The sequence below is a fragment of the Octopus sinensis genome, linkage group LG3 (assembly GCF_006345805.1).
Source record: "Octopus sinensis linkage group LG3, ASM634580v1, whole genome shotgun sequence".
NCBI classification, from domain to species: Eukaryota; Metazoa; Mollusca; class Cephalopoda; order Octopoda; family Octopodidae; genus Octopus; species Octopus sinensis.
Genome location: NC_042999.1, coordinates 129,958,636 through 129,984,787, shown reverse-complemented (window position 1 = coordinate 129,984,787; position 26,152 = coordinate 129,958,636). Strand labels below are relative to the sequence as shown.

The following is a 26,152-nucleotide window of genomic DNA, read 5'->3' as shown; positions in this document are numbered from 1 at the left end:
CCCCCGTCCAATGGACGGTGCTGAGTTGTTAAACATTTAAGCCAAATTTTCTCAAAACAACTTGTCCGACCATTCCATAGGCCTCCCTTTTGAGAAACACTGATTTAACCTAAATTTGAGACTCCAGCAAAAGAAGAAATAAAGTTTTTATTTGGTACAACAAAGCTTTTCATTACAATCCACATGAAGTTTATGTATCTCATCCTCACATGATCATTGGTACCATGTCATCTGTTTGCCTCCATTGTAACACCATGAGGTGGCCAGCTGAACCTGCCAGCATTTGCTGCTCCAATGAGATGGTCAGATTGACACTTCTGAAAGATGACATGCATACAAATGCATGTTCCCATGGCTTTATCGGTTGCATTCTGACCTGGAATCGATTTTTGTAATTTTTTCAAGACTTACACATGCCCTGATACTGTCAGTATCTACATACCAAATTTGAGTGCAATCTGATGGAGGATGCTCGAGATCCTAGAAGACACACACACAGACAGACAAAACAGATTTTATATAATAGATAATAAAAGTTAGTTGCAAAAGGATTTTTTTTACCTCTGATACAAATATCAAATGTTCATTTTAATTTATTCTTTGTAAATAAAGCAAAACCAATTAGATTATGCTTGCCCCTAAAATGTGTTATCATTGCAATTAAATTGATAAATAAATAATATAAACCCAAAACATTTGTTACTATTTTTCAGACTTATGTGTTGCATCAGCTTCATAAAAGTCTCTTTGGAGCTCTCACACTTTGCATGGCATCTGATGATGCTGAAATCAACAAATGTACACGAAATCTGAAAGAGCTGCAGTGTCATCATTTAGACATTCGGGAAGCATTCATGTAAGATATTTGCTTTTTCTTTTTCTTTTTTTTTGCATTGAAATTTTGTCTATTGAGTAAAGATAAAAATTATAATCTTATTTAGGTTTATTTCAGCAGGTTGAAATCAGATTATATCAGCATTGTTAATTGATATCAATTTTGTAAATGATCTTGTTATTTGAAATATTAAACTTTATCTCATTAATTAGTGTTTACATATACTGTCTTTATATTGTTTCTGGTTTAAATATTGGTTTGTTTGTTTATTATAATTTCAAGATACTTGTTTCTATCCCTCTGTCACACTTCAATCTCTTACCTGACATAAAACTACCTCCCTTAATACAATTCCCCATCTCTGTTGAGACGTCTTTGTCTTTCAAATTACTTGATGACCTTGCTGGTGTTTATGCCATGTAAAGAGCACCCAATACACTTTAAAGTGTTTGGCATTAGGAAGGGCATCCAACTGTAGAAACCATGCCAAAGCAGAGAGTAGTGTTTGGTGCAGTCCTCTAGTTTACCTGCTCCTGTCAAGCCATCAAACCCGTTTCAGCATGGAAAATGTCATTGAATGGTGAGGGTGATGATTTCAGTATTATTTTCCTGGGAAAGGCTAATGACAGAATTGGTAAAACATTAGGCAATAATACCTTCTATTTAATTTATATCCTTTGTTATTCTCACTTCTTATCTTTCTGGAGGAAATAAAAAAAAGTACCAATCACATACTGAGGTCAGTTTAATTGACCATACCATACCTCCAAAAATTTAGCTGAATTAAGAAATTGTTATTGCTTTCCTAATTTTGAAATATATTAGATCAAATTCAATTAGAGAAAAAAATATATTATAAGAAATATTTTGTAAATTACTAACAATTTATACATTTGTGATTAAAGTTAATTCTGTATAAGATTTTGATATCCATATATATATATTAAATGTTCTGAGAGTAACAATTTTTAAAAATTCATGTTCACAATATGTTCTTGTTTTGTTAAGCTATATTTTGTCTTTCTTTTTCATGCATTTATTTTCATCTTATTGTTTTAGCAATAATATTCCCATTGCAAGGAAAGAAATCGCCCGTCTCAATAAATACAGCACACCTATGGGAAAACTCTATTGTATCCAACGGTTAATTGCATTTTTAATGCGTTCTCCAAAATCTCCTGCATCTACTCCTGAAGGTATTCCTTCCTTTATACAAAAACAATTTTATGTTATTGTTATATTTGGGGGTGGTCAAATTATTACAACCACTATATACTCATTCTTCACTTCAATTTTATTATCATCATTATTTTAATGTCCTTTGGCTAAATCTTTTGTCATGTATCCTGTGACCTCTTCAGCAGCTCTCCATCTCATGTGTCTCCTGTTCTGTTTTGTCCATTCTGAGAAAGACAGAATGGACTAAACAGAACAGGACACACATGGGATGGCGAGTCATTGAAGAAGTCATAGGATGTGTGACAAAAGATTTCAGACAAAGAACACTAAAATAATGTTAATAATAAGTATAATAGTAAAGTTATGAAGAATGAGTGTATAGTGCATGTGGATAATTGGCAAAAATATGACCATCTCCAAATATAACAATATCTGCTTCAACACACAATTTCACATCAGCAATCTTGCAAAACAAATACATAAGTGTAATTTTATATTCTATTTATCTATATTTACAACACCAAAGAAATATACAAGCTGGAAGGGAAAGACTGTGTGATCCCTTGATCAGCTAGAAATAGCAGCTAAATTCCATCAAATCGCACTCTACTATCTTAAAATGTGGGAACATGCATCCAGGATAATGTAGCCCTGGATACATTATATCTTCTGCAAAGATGAGGTGATCATGGCTTGAATGTCTTTGCTCATAAATCAGGACTGACCTGGGGTTAAACACCAATCTCTAAAATCCTTACTTTTCTATGACATTGGAATCTTTTCGTTCTGACATTTGGCTTCTCATTGAAGTGTCTTTTTAACTTTATTTTCCTTCTCTTTATCTAGGTGATAGTGAAGCTCTTTCAGATGTGATGACTTCCGATGACCTTTTACCATTGCTCATTTTTATAATTGTTAAATCTGAAATTCCTAATTGGTATGTATTGATTTTAATAAAGAAATATTTTTCTTTGTTTAACTTTAAATCCTTCCCTTCTACTTTATCTCCTTATCATTGTGTCTTAATATTTTCATCTAAATATATTTTAGGTGCTCCAACTTAGCTTATGTCCAGCATTTCAATTTTTCCCGTGCGTCAAACAAAGATGAATACAGGTTAGTTAAAAACTAGTCATACAATTTCTGACATACTTTTAAATTTTTACAAGTTTATTTTATCATTTTAATAATAGGCACCGGCATGGCTCTTTGGTTAAGAAACTTGCTTCTGAGTTCAGTTCCACTGCATGGCACCTTGGGCAAGTATCTTCTACTATAGCTCGAGGCTGACCAAAGTCCATCAGTGTAGCTGCGTGGTAAGAAGCTTGCTTCTCAACTACAAGATTTTGGATTCAGTCCCACTGCGTAGCACCTTGGGCAAGTGTCTTCTATAGCCTTGGACTGACTGACGTATTGTGAATGGATTGCACAGCCCTCACCAGCCATTCATCTATCCCTAGTTTCCTCATTGACCACCAGATAAGGGATCGGGGGACCCTATCAAAGGCTTTCTCCATGTCAATGAAAGCCAGGTACAGAGGCTTATCTTTGGCTAGGTATTTCTCCTGCAGCTGCCTTACCAGGAATATAGCATCAGTGGTACTTTTCCCTGGCACGAACCCAAACTGCATCTCATCTAAACTAACTCTCTCTCTAATTAGTTGGGCTATGACCCTCTCTATAACCTTCATTACCTGATCCAACAGCTTGATACCTCTGTAATTATTTGTATCTAGGGCATCACCTTTACCTTTGTAGCAGTTGACTAGTATGCTGCTACACCAGTCATTGGGTATGACTCCTTCGTGTATCACCTGGTTGACTATACGGGTGACTAGGTTATAGCCGACACTGCCAGATATTTTGAGCATCTCTGCAGTAATTCCTGATGGGCCTGGGGCTTTCCCTGTGTTCATGCTTCTAATTGCTTTAACTACCAAAGAATTTTCAACTCTGATGGCTGGTCCCTCTGTTGGGTTGACATTCGGCAGACTCTCTTTATCCCATTCATTTTCTTTATTCAGCAACCTTTCATAGTGGCATCTCCAAACCTCTCTCTTTGCATCCTCATTTAGCGCAAGTGAACCATCATCCATGCGAACACACTTCTCTCCTACCACATCACGATTCTCTCTCACACACTGTCTTGCAACACGAAATACCTCAAGTCTTTCATCCTCACAGCTATTTGTCCTAAACTGGTATCCTATCTGGATTCCAGTTTTGCACAAGTAACTGTGAACTTAGTTTTATCTCAGTTCAGATTTTATGGTATTAAGTAGATAATATTGACCTTTCAAAGTCTTCTTAACTTAGGAGACTTATGTATTTTGTTTTCTCACATATACTATGTTCAGTACCTCTGAATTATTGATCATATGCAATCTGATTACTACCATTGTGAACAAACCACTTAACCTCAGTCGTTCGAGTTTGACTGGCTGAACTAAAAACAAGCATCATAGCTACTTTACAATTGACTAGTAAGAAAGAAATTAACTGTACAAGCAATTACTGTAACAAAGACATTTGACCTATGCAACCATAGAAAAAGAGATAGGAAACAATAAAAGAAAAATTAAGAAAATATTATCTATATTATCCAGTTTCATTTCTATTCTGTCTTTTTTAGTTATTATCTGGCTACAATTGAAGCTGCATTAGAACAGATACGAAGTGGTAAAGTGAAGATTATACCTTCTACTTCATCCAATATTCAGGTATGTTTTTCTTCACTATTTACAACATTGCAGTAAAAATTGTTCTGTCTTGCTTTGTGATGTAATTATGTTTGGTAAGATTAATGTTTGAGTAAACCTGCAAGATAACCATCTTTCTTTTTAGTGGTTTGATTCTTCTGTGGATGTTGTGATTGGTGACACTACAGATACTGTACCCTCTCCGATATTTGAAAGTAACAAAACCCCAGAACTCAGTCCTACAGATATCTTTTTCCAAGTAAGTATAAAGCAGAAGTTAATCAAGAGAACTTAACTCTGTATTTTATATTAATAATGGTTTCAAATTTTGGCACAGGGCCAGCAGTTTTTGAGGGAAGGGGGAAGTCAATTACACTGACTTCAGTACTTGACTGGTACTTATTGACCCCAAAAGGATGAAAGATAAAGCAGAATTTAAGAAGAGAACATATAGCATTTTGTCCAGCATGCTAACGATTCTTCCAGCTTGCTGTCTTATTTTATCTTAATAATAACAATAATCTTTCTGTTACAAGCACAAGGCTTGAAATTTTGGCAGAGGGGGCTTGTTGATTACATCAATCCCAGTGCATAACTGGTACTTATTTCATCGACCCCAAAAGGATGAAAGGCAAAGTTGACCTCAGCAGAATTTGAACTTAGAACATAAGGACAGACGAAATGTTGCGAAGCATTTTGCTTGGCATGCTAATGATTCTGCCTGCTCACCGCCTTAATAATAATAATAATAATAATATTCATGATCAAAGAAATTGAGAAATATAAGGACTTAGCTGAGAGATGAAGAAATTGTGGAAGATAAAGGTGATAATATTCCTGTGGTAATTGGTGTACTTGGCACAACACCCAAACTGGTGCCTAAAAGGCTAAAGAATATTAGAATTTAGACTTATATTGTCAGCCAGCAGAAAAGCACCATCTTGTATTCTGCAGGAATTTTAAGGAGTCTTGAAATTTGAGAAGACTTGTTGTCACCAAACATCTAGACAATATCCTTGCTTACTAAAGAAGTGTGTAATAAGGTTTAGATTTGGATTTTCTTCATCTTGCAAAATTCCTCTTCTCTGAGTAAAACCCTTTGTATTTGTTGTATATTTGTTCAGTTCACCTGTGCAGGTGAACTAAAAGAACCTACATCACTGCATGGTGTAATGAAGAATTTAAAGAAACTGTGGGAATTATTAGTCTAAGTCTACTGGGGGTGGCTAAGCCTGTTCTGCCTATATAATATCTGTATGGTTTGTAGGAGGTATACCAACCAATCACTGTAGATGTATTTGTGTACTAGGCTCAGTTGGTTCATTATTTATATGAATATAAGTCTATGAATATGGTATATATATATCTAGAATCTATGTGTGATTGTATATGAGTGTTTGTCATAGACAGTAAAATGATTACTACATGAATGCTATGAATTTGTTCAAGAGGCTTATGGATAAGAAGTAATAATTGAATTTGAATGCTTGAATAATTGTGAAGATCTTTTCACATGAAACCACTGGTTGCCTTGTTAATTCACAAATAAAGAATATCCACAAATGCAGTGTTGAGCACTCATTGTCATTGTTCTGTATTAGTGTATATGTGTGTATGTCCTACCATTTTGTTATCCGTTCATTTACAAATATAAAATTCCTCATTGAAACTGAATGTTTCTATTTTTTTCTTCTCTAAAAAATAATTTTGCAGCATATAGAAGGTGGAGATGAAAATGCCGTGAAAGTCTTTCTAAATCGACAGAATGAAATGGCTGACCAAGCCCGCCGCAAACTCTGTCACCCTTTATGTTCATGTGATAAATGTGAAACTCTGATGAGAGAAACTCGCCGTGACTCTAGTTTAGTCACTCCATCTACTCGAGATGATAGAGGTTATACAGGTAAAGACACCTGATTAATTTCATTAAACCAAAAATTATTTGTTATATACACTTTAGTCCCTCTGTTTCAGGAAAGCTAGATGATACTTTTGGTTATATTATCAGAAGCAGATTAACACATTTGGTGTATTTAAATTATTGGAAAATATTAAATCAGTTAATCCGTTTGAAAATTGGTTAGAGTTGCTCTCTATGTAATAATTTCTGTTTAGAGTCCAAGGTGTTGAAATTAAAAGTTTAATTTCTTTGCAATAGATTTTTATTCAGTCATATATCTCACATGAATATTATTACAAATATGTTTATGATTTAGAAAAAAGATTATTTTCACAAATTCAAACTGGTTTGATATGGTAATGTCTCAATTGGAAACATCTATAAAAGCTAAGCAGGTACCTGAAACCACCCTTATTTTTATATTCTTGTCACAGATGCAAATCTAAGTAGCTCTGTTGCAGCTGTGCTGCTGATGTACAGGTTAGGACAGCCTACAACACCAGGAGGAGGAATCCTCTACCATAACAATCTATGAAATATTCCACTGTCAAAATACTTACATGATGACCAGGAAAGCAAAATTTTAAAAAAGCCATTCTCATGATGCATTGTGCAGTCTGCAAGCTTTTTAGTTTCCAAATTGCAATAAGTGTTCTAGTGTCTCTCTAGAAACTATAAAACAATTATTTTATCTGCCCAAGTACTCCTACATATATATTCACTGTACTTGCTATTTTCTCCCCACTTCTACTTGTTACTCACTCAATAAAAACTCTGTTGAACTCTCTTATCCATTCACTTCATCACCTTACAAACATAGTAAGCAGGTGTGTAAACTTCTCTGGTCATTTTAGCTCAACAAAATGACTGGTTCTCTTGGTATTTTTTTACCATGCTCAATGTGTTGTGAAGCAGGTCTTTGTTCTTACAAAACTTCATTTTTCTTTCTCTCTTTCTACCCAGATTTATAGATATACAATCCTAGAAAAAGAACAACCTCTCTGACTTTGCCAACTACTAACTTATCACCCTTCCTTACAGATTCAGACATAATAGTGTTCACACTACAGAAGGTTTTGTGGTATTGTAATCAGATACTTTAATAAAGAAGGTCTTATATAGTGTCTTCACTGTATTTGGAAATTAAGGAAAGCAAAACTTCCCTCTCAGATGCTTTTCAGCTTCACTTATGCAATGGGAGCATTGTAACTGACTGCATTGAAATGTATAGTGTAGTCACTGTTCTACATCAAATTGGAAAGAACATCAGTGGGAGATGGAAGCTAGTTAAACAAAAAATTCATATTTCACTCTCATTCGCAAAGATCCATCTTTTGTCTGAGTAGAGAACTCTACATCAACTCCATTGCCATTGCTGCCATCTGATGCACACTACAGATATATTGAAGCTGACATTAGCAGGTCCCTCCTTCATGAGAGCAGAAACCTTCTTTGCATTAAAGTATCATCATGGGTGTTCTCATCATCTGAAAAAAGGTGATTAACTACAACTGCCGTTTTCCTGGAGAAATGGTTGTTAATTTCCTACTTGAGACACCACTTGTTCATTCCACTTGAACTAGTCTCTGTATGTCATTATTTTTGTCATAAATGCAATAACAAAATTTTGTTTCAAATTAACCATATATAGTTCAGTATTTCTCATTAGGGAAGTTTGAGAGGATTGTAGAGGTAGCAGACAAATGATCATGTTTAATAAGATTAAAATGGTTTTAAGCATTTTAAAACTTGTCTAACAAAGGAAGAAGAATTTTATGGATGTATATTCTTTGGTCTCATTAATAAAAAGGGAATGAGGACAAAAAAAATTTCACTTTTTTTTTTTAATGGGGCCTGGTATCTATCAGTTTAAGAACTGTTGAGAAGGTCAGTTTTCCTCTCAGTGTGTCTGAATCATTAATGATAGAAAAAAATATAAAAAAGTTATATTCAGTAAACTAGAACAGTATCTCATAGTATTAAAATTTCATTGTCTGAAATGTTCTTTAATTATCAAAGCTTTTGACCATATTAAGCATGATGATAGCATTGAAACTTTAAATTTCAACACAAACAGTGTATGTATGTACATATATATATAAGGTATCCGAAGATGATTAAAGAATATACAGATGAAAATGAAGTGAAGACACTGGAAGAAAAAGTTGGAATGAATAATTATTTCTAGTAGTTTTTATTTTTCAGATTTCCAAGTATAAATCTGATTATTTACCTTTCAGCCCTCAGGGTTGAAAATATTAGGTTTTAGAAATGTCCTTGATCAAATCATTTAACAGTACCCCTATAAATGCTTAACCTGATGACATAACATATATAGTTTGTTTTTCACTTTGATACTTCTGTGACACCTCTTTAAAATATCCTATTATTGTCTTGTTGTTTAGCTCTCCATGTTGCTGCTGCGGCTGGCCATGCAGAATTGATCGACATTTTGGTATACCATGGTGCATCAGTTGATGCAACAGACTATATGGGACTGACCCCCATGCACCTTGCTTGTCAAAAAGGATTCCAGAGTGTAGCTGTATGTTTTTTTTGTTTCTCTTCTATTAATTGACTAACTAATAAATATATCAAGTTTTCCAGTGTGATATAAATGTTGTATTTTTTTTTATCCATATAAATATTTAGCTAAAGTTTATAGGTTCAATGTCTGGCTCAGTCAATGACATTATTTTCCAGCTTTGGGGGAAGATGGGACTTAGTCTGACACTTCAGATATATAAAATAACTAAAAGTTAGGCTAACTTGAAAAACAGACACCAAGCCATTAAAGCATGTTTTTGCTTGCTTATGTGTATATGTATGTGTGTCCTTGCATATTTCTGTGTGTTTTTGTAATTGCATATTTGGAGGCATTTTTCTCAATTTTGTATTTGTAATATCTTTTTATAGTTGCTTCTGGTTCATTTTGGGTGTAACCTGCATTTAACAGACAATGATGGCAACACACCTTTGCATTCTTGTGCTGCCAATGGACATGAGGAAGTGAGTTCATTTTTCTTAATCTAGACAACTATTTGTTAAAACGTTGCTGTTTTCATTGTCACTACATTATAAATCTTTTGAGCCCAATATCGCTAAGACCTTTACTTTTATGATCATCAATATTCATCATTATCATCCTTCATCTATAACTAAAAATGTCCATAGTGTTCAGTGACCTGTCTTTATACTTACCTACAACTATCGACACCTCACTCTTTCAACTTCTATTATGTTACTACACCTGCATCAGAAATTGTGTCTTATATTCCAACAGTTGTATTCCTGGTTCTTCAGCTTATTCACTTCACTTCACTATTTCTCAGATCTTTATTTATTTTTAAGCTTTCACACATTAGGGAAAAGCACCACTGATGCTATATTTCTGGTAAGACAGCTGCTGGAGAAATACCTAGCCAAAGATAAACCTCTGCACTTGGCTTTTGTTGATATGGAGAAATCCTTTGACAGGGTCCCCCGATCCCTTATCTGATGGTCATTGAGGAAACTAGGGATAGATGAATGGTTAGTGAGAGCTGTTCAAGCCATGTACAGGGATGCTGTCAGTAGGGTGAGGGTTGGCGACGAGTACAGTGAAGAATTCTGGGTAGGGGTGGGGTCCACCAAGGATCAGTCCTCAGCTCCCTCTTATTCATCATAGTCCTCCAGGCAATAACAGAGGAATTCAAGACAGGATGCCCCTGGAAGCTTCTCTGTGCTGATGACCTTGCTCTAATTGCTGAGTCACTATCATAACTAGAGAAGTTTCAGGTGTGAAAGCAAGGATTAGAACTGAAGGGCCTTAGAGTCAACCTAGCAAAAACCAAAGTCTTAATAAGTAGGAAGATAGACAAACCACAAATCCCTTCAGGTAGACAGCCCTGCTTGCTCTATAGAAAAGGTGTAGGTAGAAACTCCATAAGATATACCCAGTGTAAGCTACGGACACATAAGAGGTGAAGCAATATCAAGGAAGGCTAACAGGGAAGATAGCTTTTGTGTGTGGCAAATGCTCAGGAGCAATAAACACTGAAAACATGCAGAGAACAGCCTCCGTCACATTCCTGGGGGAAAAATTACAAGTAGTTCATAGCTTCTGTTACCTAGGTGACCAAGTCAGTCATGGTGGGTGGATGCTCTGAAAGTGTAGCTGCTAGAGTAAGGATAGCCTGGGCAAAGTTCATAGAGCTCCTACCTCTGCTGGTAACAAAGGGCCTCTCACTCAGAGTAAAAGGTAGACTGTATGATGCATGTTTGTGAACAGCTATGCTACATGGCAGTGAAACATGGGCTGTGATTGCTGAAGACATACGTAAGCTTGCAAGGAATGAAGCCAGTGTGCTCCGCTGGGTGTGTAATGTCACTGTGCATACACGACAGTGTGTAAGCACCCTGACAGAAAAGTTGGACTTAAGAAGCATCAGATGTGGTGTGCAAGAGAGATGACTGTGCTGGTATGGTCATGTGTTGTGAATGGATGAGGACAGCAGTTGAGGGAACCTGTAGAAGAGGTAGACCCAGGAAAACCTGGGATGAGGTGGTGAAGCACAACCTTCGAACATTGGGTCTCACTGAGGCAATGACAAGTGACCGAAACCTTTGGAGATATGCTGTGCTTGAGAAGACCCAGTAGGCCAAGTGAGACTGTAACTGTGGCCTATGCCAGTGCTGTATAACCAGCCCACTTAAGTGTACCCTTCAATCCTTGGACAATAAACTATGCTTGCTAAGACCTGTTGAGGCAAGTGAAATCGCTGTCATGGCTGATGACAGTACTGCCTGATTGGCACCCATGCTAGTGGAATGTTAAAAGCGTGATCAATGCCAGGGCCGCTGACTGGCTCCCATGCTGGTGGCACATAAAAAAAGCAGCATTTGAGCATGGTCGTTGTCAGTGCCGCCAGATTGGCTCCTGTGCAGGTGGCACCTAAAAAAGCACCACTTGAGTGTGGCCGATGCCAGTACTACCTGACTGGCCTTCATGCCAGTGGCACGTAAAAGCACCCACGTTAAGAAGGGCATCCAGCTATAGAAACTTTGCCAGATTAGATTGGAAACTAGTGCAGCCTTCTGGCTTGCTAGCCCTCAGTGAAACTGTCCACCCATGCCAGTATGGAAAGCAGGCATTAAATGATGATGATGATGATGTATAACATCCGGCATGCCTTATAACTTGCTTGTTATTTAACATTCTCTGCTATCATTGGTGCTAATAACTTTGTTTTTATCCTTCTTTTATCCAGTGTGTGAAAGCTCTTGTTTTCAGTGACTGTGGTAATGGTAAATTGAATATTGATGCTGTAAATGATGCTGGAGATACTGCATTGCATTTAGCTGCCAAATGGGGATATGGTAAGATTCACATATTTTATAAAATTTATAGTTATTATCATTATTCTTGTTTTAACAATACTTTTCTTATGGTAATATTTGCTGAATGTAAGGTGGTGTGTTGGCAGAAACGTTAGCATGCCGGACGAAATGCTTAGCAGTATTTTGTCTGTCTTTACATTCTGAGTTCAAATTCCACCAAGGTCGACTTTGCCTTTCATCCTTTCGGGGTCAATTAAATAAGTACTACTTAGGCACTGGGGTTGATATAATCAACTTAATCCCTTTGTCTGTCCTTGTTTGTCCCCTCTATGTTTAGCCCCTGTGGGCAATAAAGAAATAAATATTTGTTGAATGCGTTTGCCATATAGCATATTATTACCTATCTAGCCATAGAAAATCTTTCTGAGCCATTGCAAGTATGGGAAAGTGAATATTCTTTTTTACTCTAGGCACAATTTTGGGGGAGGGGGCCAGTCAATTAGATCAGCACCAGTACGCAAGTGGTACTTAATTTATCAACCCTGAAAGGATGAAAGGCAAAGTCGACCTCGGCAGAATTTGAACTCAGAACGTAAAGACAGACGAAATACCACTAAGCATTTTGCCATGCGTGCTAACGTTTCTGCTAGCTTGCCGCCTTAAAAAGAGTACTCCATCTGATGAGAGACAAATATTCTTTTCTACTCTAGGTACAAGGCCTGAAATTTTGGGGGAGGGGGCCAGTCGATTAGATCAACCCCGATAGGATGAAACACAAAGTTGACCTTGGCGGAATTTGAACTCAGAACACAAAGACAGAAAAGTGAATATCAAATTAACAATGGTGGTGATAATTTTTAAATAAAAGCTGGGGTCAGAGCCCTTGGACTTTTAGCTCATAGGCTGCTGGTATTAACATAGTTTTGGTCTCTTGAAATATTTGAAAGTGTATAGAGATAGGCAGTTCTATATAGCTGCAAAAATCATCATCAACATATAACATGTTTTCCATGCCAGCATATTCTGTTTTGGCCTGGTTTCTACAGCTTGATGTCCTTCCTAATGCCAACCACTTTACAGAATGTACTGAGTACTTTTTATGTAGCACCAGTGCTTTTTATACTGCTCCAGAGAAATAATTGAGCAAAGTATTTGGTGTAAGGCCTGCAGAAATCATAAGAGGTGATGAAGTATGTGCACTTGGTGATCTAGAGCAGATGTGGTATATAACTTACTAGCTAAGAATCTGTTGTAATAGTGGGAGAAAAGATAAGGTGAAAGAAACATATCCATATTTTGTTTTTGGATTTGGTTTGCAAGATTCTTTATGTGAGTTTGTGTTGAAGCATATTCTGTTGTGTCTGGGGAGAGTCATTCTCTTTTGGTGCCTTATAATTTAACACACTCACCAGTAAAATTTCCACATTTCTTTTTTTATTTTTCTAAAATTTCTGTTGCAAGACAACGAAAATTTTAGAAAAATATAAAGAAATAAATGGAAATTTTAATGGTGAGTGTGTTAAATTATAAGACACTAAAAGAGAATGACTCTCCCCAGACACAACAAAAGATATATTAGTTTTATATAAATGGAAGACACGGTGCCACGTTGTGGTACGAACTTGAAACCACGTGTTTCTGAAGCAAAATTTTTAATGACACAACCATACCTGCACAAATATGTTGCTGTTTTTTCTTATATAAAAAAGAAATAAGTGGAAATTTTACTGGTGAGTGTGTTAAATTATAAGGCACCAAAAGAGAATGACTCTTCCCAGACACAACGGCATATCCATAGTTTAGTGGTAATAGCATACTGGTGAATGAGTTTTACCAAGTGTTAGATGTGACTATAGTAACACTACCATCCAAAATGTATGCAGTATTTTCATGGGATTGTACTTTAGCTTTGTAGACTCAACAGTTAATCATTGCTGAGGTATTTTGTAACCTTCAAGAGAAACCAAATGTTTGTGCTGTAGTACTATATATGAGGCTGCCATCAGAAATCATTTGATTTGATGTTATTTTGACAGTTTCAGCTGAATGTCCCTGCATACTGTGAATGTAGTACAAGGGTGTTTACTTGAGATCTATAGTGAGGATATCTTCATGATGTTATTGCTAGATTGTTGTATTTTCATTGGGGGATTTTCTCATGCTCTTTGATGATTTGACTTGTCCATTTTATAATTGTGGTGTTTTTGGGGTTTTTAATTTCTTTCAGAGAACATTGTGGAAACTCTAATAGAAAATAATGCTCGCACAGACATTCGTAACAGGAAAAAGCAATTCCCCATGAATTGTGCCCACAATACTCATATCCAGCAATTATTGTTATGTGCCCCGACAGATGAAATGAGGCAGAGTTATTATGCAGGCCGAGTAAGTAAAATTTGTACCTTTCTTTATGGAAAGCTCCTTTGTAACTGATCATGTGTATGCAGAAAAATATGTGTATATATATATATATATATATATATATATATATATATAAACATATATATATATATATCATCATCATCATCATTGTTTAACGTCCGTTTTCCGCGCTAGCACGGGTTGGACAGTTCGACCGGGGTCTGGGAAGCCAGGGCTGCACCAGGCTCCAGTCTGATCTGGCAGTGTTTCTACAGCTGGATGCCCTTCCTAACGCCAACCACTCCGCGAGTGTAGTGGGTGCTTTTTACGTGCCACCTGCACAGGTGCCAGGGGGGGTCTGGCATCGGCCACGATCGGTTGGTGCTTATATATATATATATATATTTACACACATACAAACATATGTACACACACATATATACATACATATAAACTGCCATATATATATACACACACACACATACTGTGGGGGTCAAAAGTGTTTGTAAATTGTATATATTGATAAATTTATGCTTCAATATTTTCCAATATAATAACTATGTTACTCATTGTTCGATATGCAAATATATAAAGTAAATTCCTAGAGACGGAAACCAAATAATCATATTCTGGGGGGAAAATATGGATTTTTAAAAAAATTCAGGAAGAAATATGGGCCTAAAGAGTTTGCAAGACTCATTTATTCGAAATAAATAACATTTTTAAACATAATATAATTTGAAACATTGTGTCATTATGATAATAGTACCATATATTGATAACATATTACAAGAAAACAACAATTATTGCTCAAATAACAATTAACAAAACAATACAAATTTATAAAACAATTTAACCCTTTATACGCTTTCCTCCATTCTTAATCAAATCCATCAGCCTCCTATCAACAGAGGATGTTAATTTATGCACTTGTTGAGGTGTGATTTCAGAAGATACCTCCTTGATCCTCTCCCAAATATCTTTTTTACTGTTGAATTGATGGCCGTTTTCGTAAACCTTCCTCTTCAGAATCGACCAGAGGTTCTCTATCGGATTCAAATCCGAGCTCTGAGGTGGCCAGTCCATCAGACGTTCACCAGAGATCCCCTGGTCTGAAAGCCAAGCTTTTGTGAACCGAGAAGCATGGCTTGGGGCATTGTCTTGTTGAATAATGAGATTCTGGTTGACAGCATCATTTTGTGAATTCAACCAAGGCAATAAATTCTCTTCCAAAAACTCGCAGTAGTTCACAGAATTCATTTTGACACCTTCAGGGACAAGAAAAGGACCAACAATCTCACTTCCAATAATCCCAGCCCAAATCATCACTTTCCCTCCTCCCTGTTGACGTCTGAATCGCAAGCGTGGGCTATTGCCTTTAAGAAGCCATCCCTTGGTCCAACCGTCGGGACCGTCGAGGGTTGCTCTAGCCTCGTCAGTCCAGAGAACATTTTGAAAATTGGTTTTCAAATATTTAGTGGCCCATGCTAGTCGCTTCTGACAGTTGATATCACTCAAAGGAGGACATTTTGTCGGTGTTCTCTGGTCGTCTATTTGTTTCAAAATCCGATTTCGGGTCCTTTTAGAGATGTCAGACACTCCTGCATGGTCGAAAATAGCTTTGCTTGTGCTGTGTGGGTTTGCTAGCACACTCCTCTTGATTTTTCTAAAATCTCGTGGTGAAGTCACCTTTGGTCTGCCACTTTTGTGCTTTTTTTCTTCCATCTTTGCCGTCAATGACGAAACGTTTCACAGTTCGATGATCTCGTTTCAAAATTTTTGAAATTTCTATTGTAGACTTCTTTGCAGCAAGTAATTTAACAATTTCACCCTTCTCGCTATCTGTCAACATCTTTCCTTTAGCCATTATTAATAAATTTATGTTACCTGCATAAACTTTTGGCTCACCTGAAAAGAGGAAAATGTTTAACAATTATTAAATTCTGGGTTTTTTCTAAAAATGTAGTAATGAAAAAAAACAGAATGGCAACCAGCAAATGATGGAAGAGGTGAAACTAAAAAAAAAAGCAAAATTAATAAAGAAATTGAGAAAAAATAGGTCTGCAAACTCTTTTGTCCCCCACAGTATGTATCTAAATATAAACTTCCATATATATATATATATATTATACAGGGTGACTCAAAAAAAGTATGCATATGTCTATACCACAGCTGACAACTCAATCTTCATTTCTTTTCAAATTTAACCAATTAGAAATAACAAGATCTAAACAAAGGAAATTTATTCAAACTGGATTCTAGTATCAATACTAGTGCTACTGGGTAACAATCCAATTGTAAAGAGAGTTAAGGTGAGTGTTTCAAAAAGATTCACCTATGTAACTTACCATAAATTGATTAGTGATAATTTTGAGGCATATGAGATTGCTCAGAATGTCCTAAGATATCGACAAGCAACACAAAGCAAAAATGGATACTAGAAACATTGCCTGAGTTCAAGAAAAGCTGAAGGCTTAATGTGTCTCGTACCCACATCTCTATATATACATGCATGCATTCATATATACATATAGACATTGACACACATTTACATACACATGCATATGCACACACCCACATATATATGCATTGATGCATATGTGTGTGTGTCCGCTTCCTATGCTTTTACAATGACAACAGTTGTGCTGCAAGGACATTTATCATGTCTCTCATACACAATATGTACTTCAACTTTTCAACAGTATCTAAGATGGAAACAATGAAGAGTTGGCATCATGAACAGCATCTTGCCACAGAATACTGCTCCAAGGAATCTTATCTAACCCATGCTGACATAGTAAAAACAGATGTAAAGACAAAAATAAAATTAAACAAAATATATGTTTAATTTTTATAAAGTCCAAATGCTCAAAATTACTGACTGTTCACATGATGATAGTGCCTCTCAAGTTCAATAAGTTTACATTGTTATATTATTTAAAACTTTGCTGAAATAAACATATTCCATGAAGAAAAAAAAGTGTTCAACTAACAAGGAAGAAACTCATTATATATGCGTGTGTGTGTGTTTGTATTTCTGTCTATAGAATCGAAACTTTCTTTTAACAAAAAGCTAGTTACACATTTTTGTATATTCAAACAGTGATTCTGTGTTTTGATATGATAAATATCCTGTATTAGTTTGTCACAAAGTTTTCTCTTGTTTCAAATCATTATATACTTTTATTTTTGTTTCCTTTGCAGTATTCTCCAGAACGTAAGACTGTGCCATTATATTCATCTTCTATAGCTACATCCTCTGTTTCCAGTTCAAATTTGTACGTTGAACAGTCTCAGACTACTGTCAATTCTAAATATAGACAACAGGAAAAATTATTCAAGGCTATTAAAAACCATGATGTGCAGTTGGTAAGACTCTTGCTGGATTTGATTTTCATTTTCGCATTTTAATATTTCGCTTAGGCATTGTGATATTAATAACCTGATGTAGAACTCAATAGATGCATGCTTCTGAATGACATTAGTTGAGTACAGAGTGGTAAGAAAAAAGAGATAAAGAATTATTCCTTTGTCATCTCTTTTTTTTCTTATATGGTTTCAGTTGATTGTACTGCTCCTCTGCAAAAATTGATTTTATATAAAGAAAGAAATCAATATTTGTATTAGAGATTTTATTAATGATCTACAAAATTTCTTAGTTTTGTTTGTTTTATATAATTACTAAGAATTACCTTTCTCTTCAGGTTCGTTTCTACCTCGGGTTGTCAAGTGATTCTGAAAATAAACTAAAGACACAGCAGAGTTTGGATTCTGCAATGGGTATTGAAAATCTCTGCCATCCACTTTGTCAGTGTGAAAAATGTGCTGTCTTACAAAAGGTAGAGTGATATTTCTGTTCTCTTTATTCAGTAACTTAAAATTCTCTTCTGTTTGTAGTTGAATAAACTTAAAACAAAGTTATACATGTGTGTACCTGACGTATGCATATGTATTGAGTAGCTTGCATGCAATATAAATTTCATTTTAAACTGCACTGTATTTTGAAATGATTGAGACTAACTTTCAGAATGGTATGTGAATGAAAATTTGTCTTAAAAGAAGTTCTTTTAATTAGCAACTATTTGTCATAGATTTTTCTTGAGAAATCATAATAGTTACTACTCATTCAAAATATTCAATGACCTATTAATACCCCTTGGCTGAAATAGAACAGATTGTCTTTAACACTTTAGTGTTTAAACCAGCCATATCCGGCCCAAATATTCTATATGTTTTATATTCAAACTGGCGATATCTAGCCTCTCACACCTAACCTACATTGACATAAATATAAACAATCACATCATTGAAACCTCAAAGCTATAAGATAATGCATGATTAATTCAAAACGATCTGAGTAAAAAAATATTACATTTAACAGAGTAATCTGAACACTAAAGGGTTAATAGGATATTCTTGCACTAATTGAGCCCGGAGTTATAGTTATTAGTTCATGGTAGTTAGTTTGACTAGCTTCATACTATTATTATATGTTTGTTCCCTTCCTTTAAGATTTTTTTTGCTATAGACTCACTACAAGCAGTCAGTAAATTTAATTTCCTGAGTGATTGATGTTAGATGTAGCATAGTGGCAGGGTTTGAGGCAGCCAGAAGTTTAAAGGAACTACTTTTGACTCTTAGCAACAAAGATTTCTTTATAAATGCAGACTATGTAATGCATTTATTAAGTGTGATATTGCACAGCAGTGAAATGTGAATGACAGACTTATATGATATACAAGACTTATAGTAATGTTGGAAAGCTGCAAGGAACTTAAAAAGGCCAGATTTTAACTACAGGCCACGAGAAACCTGCAGAATATTTCTATTCAGATCTTATAAGCATACTCAATTATTAAAATTCTACTGTGCAGTGATTGGGAAAGGAATGTGTTGAATATGGTCTGATGAGAGAGAAAATTTTGGCTTTACAGAACAGATAAATATTTGAATGTCTAAAGCATCAACTACTAAACCAAAGTGGTATAGACATATTTTGTGAATGAAAAATACATATTGGATGAAAAAAATGTAAAGTGACTGAATTATAGAGGACAAAGTTGAAGGTTGAGAAAACCTGCAAGTGTGCTGTTTGAGTGCTGACTGAGGATTGAGAAGAATTTTAAGATTCACCAAGCTGGTGCTTGCTTGGAAAAACTGACTTGAGTCAATGATGTTGGAGAAAGGCAGTAATTCCATTGATGTTGGCATAACCACTGAACAAATATACAGCTTTATTGCCTCATTCTTTTCCTCTCTATTTAGTAATGTTTGATAAAATGGGAATCCAATGTTGTTTTTGCACTGATAAACACACTACAATTTTATATTATAAAAGAGAATCTGATCTCCATCTATCTGTCTGTAACAATATCTGTGTAGAGAGAGGGAAGTCAGAGAGAACAAGTTGTTTTTGAGAAAGAAATACAGTGAAAGAGAGTGTAAAAGATAGATAAATAGGTAGTGTTGTCACCATAGTAACTAACAAGTTTTGATTAAAAATGCAAGAATTTTAAGTGCAAGTCTGTCAACACAATGCAACACAGGCTTCAAAAAAAGACAATATTATATATATATATATATATATTATATATATATATATATATATATATATATATATATATACATACATACACACATAATAGTTATTTTTGTGGGTGTGGGTGTGTTTCTGTATGTCTTTCAACGCAGACAATGCCACATGGACTTTAAAAAAAGATTTCACTTTGAACAATTTATGAAGGTACGTGAATGATTAACAAATATTTTTACCAGCAGCATAGTGACGAGTAATGACCTAGTTTTATATTAAAATTCAACATCCAAGGAAAATAATGATGTCTGCATCGGTAAAAGTCAATGATGGTAAAGTTCCTTTGCCATGGAAAGTGTTAAGCATTTATTAGTCTGTCTCCAGCCTAAGTGATAATATTTTTTTTTCCATATCCTAAGCAAGACTTGATATGTTGGACTAGATCCTTCTCACAGCAGATCATTCCTAATACAATTTTACTTGAAATATAGTTTTGTGGTCATAACATAATTATCTCTCTCTCTCATTTAATCCTTTATTATTCAGAATTTTCTGTCCAATGTAAAGTTTATTTATTCACATTGCTTTGAATTAATTATGCATTATCTCATACCTTTGAAAATTTAATAATGTGACTGTTGCATTTTTAGAATGACATTGTAGAGTAGGTGTGAGAGATCAGGTCTGGCTAGTTTGAACGTAAAACAGATAAATATATTTGAGTTGAATATGACTGGTTTGAATGCTAAAGGCTTAAACACTACCGCTGTCAACCTCACCTAAAGTGTCTGTCGGGTACTGAGATTTTTATCAATTATACCCCACCTCCCTCCAACCATGAAAATTTACTTCATGCTAATGTTAGAAATCGATGTATTAATATTTTTGTAAATACTAAGGAAAAAGAATAACAAACATAAGTAGGAGAAAATATTTTTTTGAGTAGCGTATCACAACCTGTTGTTTATTTATGAAATTCAGTTCAAAGTAGAATGGAAAAACATTTTTTTCTCTCTTATTCTCAATCTCTATTCTCTCTCTCTCATATGTAATGAATTTTATAATGTATGTTAGAAACTGAAGTATTTCTTATCAAACCTAAGGTTTGGTCTGCATTACGGCTAGAAATGAGACAAAATCTATTTTACCAAACCAGTTTTCTTTGAAATGTTTCATCATAATTATTTCGTCCTTGTACTTAAAAGAAAGTTCTGTTATAGGCACTAAATACATCTTCATCATTGCAAGATTGACAATAATTAATATCATTATTCAGTACCATATCTGCCATAGAATTATATAAACCATCTTCATTAAAATATTTCTAGTGGATTTCTTTTTTTTATATATATTATTGTGTTTTAAAATTAGTTTAGAATTTCTTGTTTTTATTTGCAACTTATAGACATTGGTTGTGCCAGTTGTAGATATTTTAAGAAGGCTTGTTTGCTTTTTCTCTTTTATGTACTTTTTTTTATTTATTTCAATGTTATTTGCGAATGCAAGCATGCATTTAAAGTAGATATATTGCAGCACTAACCAAATTGCATTTTTCCTTCAGTCTTTAAAAGAGCTGCTATCTCAAGGATATGTAAGTAACATTGTGCAACTGTGGTTCAATGTGTTTTCATTACTAGGCAACTGCATGACACTTCCATTGCCTCTCCCTTTTCATATAATTTGTCTTTTGTTGTAAACATCATTCACCCATACTCCTCTCATTTAGTAGTTAAAGTACTTGACCAAATATTCTAGTTTTTACAGCAGAAATAATAAACGTACAATTTATTTTTATTATTTACCTTGAAAATAAATTGCAAATGATAAACTATTTTCCATTGTAGCAGGAGATTATCACTTTAAGCTGATCCACATTGTGAAGTAGAATTTAAGTTAGAAAAACTTCTGTTTAATCAGATAGTTAAGTTCCATTGTCATATTCAGTTTGTTTTATAATTAATATATCTATCTTACAAGTCTGTACTAATATATTTTATTCATAGTGTATGTCACCATCCCAAAGTAATTTTTTTCTTAATTATTTTTGTACAGTACTTTGTCCATCTTTGAAATAGCGTGGTCTTTGGTCAAGGCACTTTGTTACTGCTCTCCAGTAAAAGTGCTTCTCTTATTGCTTTCAATACTAACATTTACCTTCAAACCGACATTGATGGAAATGATTATCCTATATCTCATTTCTCTAAAACTCTATAGAACTGCCAGCATGAGTGACTACACTTTCTTATATGTTGCACTTGTATTTCTCACCATGTTCTGTTGCATATGTTTTCCCTCAATGTTTACATACTTCTAAGAAGAAACTTTTAGACAAAATATAGTTCTTCACCTTGAAAGATTATGTGTTGGGATTTGAAGAACAGTTTGTCTTTCAACAAATTAATCTCTCTAGATTCTATACTTAGAATGAACTTTATGTTCAAGAAAAAGTCCCAAAACTCATCTATTCTGTACTTATTCTCAACATCATGTTGACAGTAGTTTACCTATGCTACCTATTACAGTCATTTGTTTTATCTTCATACCAAAGATAATACTTGTCAGTGCCTGATATATCTCAGCTAACCGAACTGAGGATTGAAAGTTGAGCAGATTATCAACTTAATTTCTCATGTTTTTATCTATATTCTATTTCAATCAACAAGCACTACATTTCATATTACTTCAGATTAAGATTGAATAGACAAACTTTAGTTCTATTCATAGGGTTCACCATTCTTATCTATGATGCTACTGTGTACTGCTGTTAGCTTAAAACCTTTTGTCTATTGATCTTGTTCATTGTTGTTAGTTGAACACATGTTCATTTATCTTGTTCATTGAATCATTGTATACAGATGTCAGTTTAATACATTGTTTATTGATCTTGTTTATCTTACAAATAATGTATTGTGTACTGCTGTGAGCTAGTGTAATATGTTCTGTTCATTGATGTAAACTATACTTTATATAAACCATAATTGTTCTGTTCTCTGTAAATTTATACTTGTCTAACTATCCACACTGTACACTCATTTCAAACTGCCATGTCAACTTAATGTAAAATATTCAGAAGAAATTCAGGTATTAGGTTTGTAATTTTGCTTAAATCCTTTGAGTACATTATAAGAAATATTGATCATTTCAAACTATAACTTGCCACTTATATTTTTGAAAACAGGTATATATACATCTAATAGGAAACTAGTGATGATGATATCAATTATATATGCTGAAAATATCAAATTTTCTATGAAATTTTAGAATGTTATATAAAATGTTTTTGTTAATTTAGGCTCCTAGCTCTTTTTTTAATTTATGAAAGAACTTTTCAAATTAATTTTCATGTGTAATATTGTTGCATTGTATTGTGCCCCTGTTCATGACACATTTATGTTCCTGCCATGGAACATAAATGTTCTTAGTTAATTGGGGTTTTTTTTCCTGCCAGGAGCATAAATGTTCTTAGTTAATTGGTGTTTTTTTTTTTTTAAAAAAAGAAAACACTTGATTTATCAAAAGCATTTTAAAAGATTCGTAATAAGAACTTGGGAAAATATTTGCAAACAGTAAATTGAATAAATTTGTTTTGAACTATTTTAATTATGAAATGTTATGTCATCATTTTATCTTTATTTTTTCCTATTTGCTTGGGTTGGATGGGTTTTCTCCAGACATCTTACCATTTGTTGCACTCTCTTGTCATCTCCCTCATGTGGATTCAATATTGTGAGATCAGATTTCATCTTTTCTTTTGGTATCGTCATCTTTTATAAGCTCCTTCCACTTGGATTGCTTGGCACTTCTTTGCCCAAGCGTCATCCTTCATATACGTCTTATGTCAGTATTAGCACACTGTTGTTGATTCTTCTACCTAGTTTTTATCTCAGCTCATTTGTGCTCTACCCTTCATATGTACATCCTACAGAATATGCTCATCTTATTTCTTTTCAGCCTTCATATCTCCTCTGCATTCAGTGTCTATGTACCATACAATATCACACTTCATATACAAACATCATACAAACTGTCCTTCACTTGAGAGAATTTATTTGTTCCCAGTAGACGTTACAGCTTGAACTTATTCACTTTATTCTTACTCTGGCTTCCGTAACTTCTGTACCTCACTTTTGCTGCCAAATTGGTTATCTAGGTAACAGAAGTTGTTAACTACTTCAAGGTAGCATTCTAATTTCTTTATTGCCCACAAGGGGCTAAACATAGAGGGGATAAACAAGGACAGACAAAGGGATTAAGTTGATTACATTGACCCTGGTGCATAACTGGTACTTAATTTATCTACCCCAAAAGGATGAAAGGCAAAGTCGACCTCAGCGGAATTTGAACTCTCAAGGTAGCAGTCTAGGCTACATATGGATGCTATGAGTGCAAACTACTGCATATCATCTATATACTGTTGTTTTCTGTCAGTCTATAAGTAATCCCACTGCATCTCTTGTGCACCCATAGTTTACATGATATAGACTTTCTATCTACATCAGTCATGGGCAAACTGCAACCTGCGGGACTTTCTGAATGGCAAACCAGTGCAAAAATTATCTTGCATTTATTTAGTAGTGTGACTCACCTCATAACGAGCCATATCTCATGCAACCTGCTTCTCAAAAATAGTTGCCTATACCTGATCTACACCTTTTAGTGCATATCAAACATGGCCACTTCTCAAATGGTATTTTTCTTGCTAAGACTATTGTCTTTGCTAGGTTGCCTTGATTTAATGTTCTACATCCAATGTAGGAATTTTTCTTCTTAGTCTTTGATTAATTTGATGATGAAAATTAGGACTTTGGTATACAACAGTGCTCACAGACACCTTGTCTTGAACTTCTTCATTACATTCTAGAGAACTATAATATACAGGAGATGGCTGAGACCTGATGGACTACTACTAACTTCATGCTGTTATTTGATGGGGCTGGGTCATCCCAGGTTAGTGGTTCCAGAGACGTTATCATGCATAGAGCTGACCAGATCCACCAGTGCTCTCTATTTCTGGCAGTCCCATGCTAGCCCCTCTGCATCCTCCAAAGTGACATCGAGGACAGACAACTACCTGTGTTCCAAAATCCTTATTGAACTCAAAGAGATGGCTAGAAGTGCTCTCAAATAAGCCAAAAAGATTAAAAGAAAATGAGATAAAATGTATATCGGGTTTGTACTTGTAACTACTCAGTAATGAAGTGGGCAGTTGATTGAAATATGTACAGATCAACTTTTGAGAAGCTAACTTGTATAAGAGGTTTAATGGCTGAATAGCAAGGTACTCTACTAGTAACCTAATAACTATCTGTTGGAATATACTTCTTGGCATTCTATTTTACATTTTACTTTCTAGCTATAAATTGGTTGTGCTCATATTTTACTGTTGAGTAAATAATACTCATTTACATTGGTAGTAATCACTTTAGCAGTTCATGCAAATTTGTGAATTTTCAGAACCATTCAACTTCTCTATACAGAATGTTAGTGTTTTCCAAGTGAAAATTTTATTAATTAATAATTCAGGGCAACGGAGATAGCTAGCACAGTAGAGAGCTATGGTTAATCTTTTCTTTGTCTAGTTTCTATGTATCACCAGGGCTAAGTTCAATTTAAATCTAACTAGATTCAATGGAATTTCTAGTATCTGAAGTAAGGTACTGCAGCCAATTTTATCATCAGTACTTCTTCCATTGCAAGATGGATTTTGTATCCAAAATGGTAATAATTATAGATAATTCTGCATACAGTTTTCGCTATTTCATTTACTCTGTTAATGCTTTTAGAAAGAGCATAACAGTTCTCTTCCATGAAGTCAGTACAACTGATCACTAGTTGATGGATAGTTTTTAAAGTTTTAGCATTTTACTATTTATTGCATTGATGTAAAAAGGATAAATTAATGTATCTTGATATTCAAACATTTATTCATTATTGTTTTTATGTTTTAATGAAGTGTAGCATGTCTAAGAGAAAGTTAGTTTTGTAGTTATAATAGCCAGCATCAGGTTTTTGGCACAAAGGCCAGATGTTACATGTCATCTTTTGATCAAATCAATTTAACTCTCGTAACTTGGGTGAGAGAATGCATAGATGTGCAATCATGTCAATTACATGGAATTCAATTAGGAAAATCTCACATAAATTAAATAATTAAATACGGGCTGTCCTAGAATTAACTCTCTCTTTCATTGAAATCGAACAATTTTTTAAAAATTCACTTTTATTTATGTTTAGGTGTTTAACATGTGTTAAAAGTGTATAAATTTAAAATTTTGTTTATAATCACCTCTGCCTTAGGGAAGGCAGAGGTATTGTTTTCAGTTGTG

The 26,152-nt window shown here is 34.5% G+C and overlaps 1 protein-coding gene across 3 annotated transcripts in view; it reads left to right on the top strand.

The window, feature by feature from the left end:
* Positions 1-26,152, top strand: part of LOC115209323 (ankyrin repeat domain-containing protein 27) — a 51,344-nt gene that overhangs the window by 14,731 nt on the left and 10,461 nt on the right. For 2 of the 3 annotated variants that reach the window (XM_029777667.2, XM_036501324.1), the window contains exons 9-22: positions 714-856; positions 1,895-2,031; positions 2,861-2,951; positions 3,065-3,130; positions 4,647-4,734; positions 4,859-4,972; positions 6,427-6,616; positions 9,019-9,158; positions 9,530-9,622; positions 11,863-11,971; positions 14,160-14,317; positions 17,498-17,662; positions 17,998-18,132; positions 21,388-21,417. In XM_029777667.2, the coding sequence (XP_029633527.1) occupies positions 714-856; positions 1,895-2,031; positions 2,861-2,951; positions 3,065-3,130; positions 4,647-4,734; positions 4,859-4,972; positions 6,427-6,616; positions 9,019-9,158; positions 9,530-9,622; positions 11,863-11,971; positions 14,160-14,317; positions 17,498-17,662; positions 17,998-18,132; positions 21,388-21,417 (1,659 nt within the window). The remainder of the gene's footprint in view (positions 1-713; positions 857-1,894; positions 2,032-2,860; positions 2,952-3,064; positions 3,131-4,646; positions 4,735-4,858; positions 4,973-6,426; positions 6,617-9,018; positions 9,159-9,529; positions 9,623-11,862; positions 11,972-14,159; positions 14,318-17,497; positions 17,663-17,997; positions 18,133-21,387; positions 21,418-26,152) is intronic. The other variant, XM_029777668.2, reaches the window with a different exon arrangement.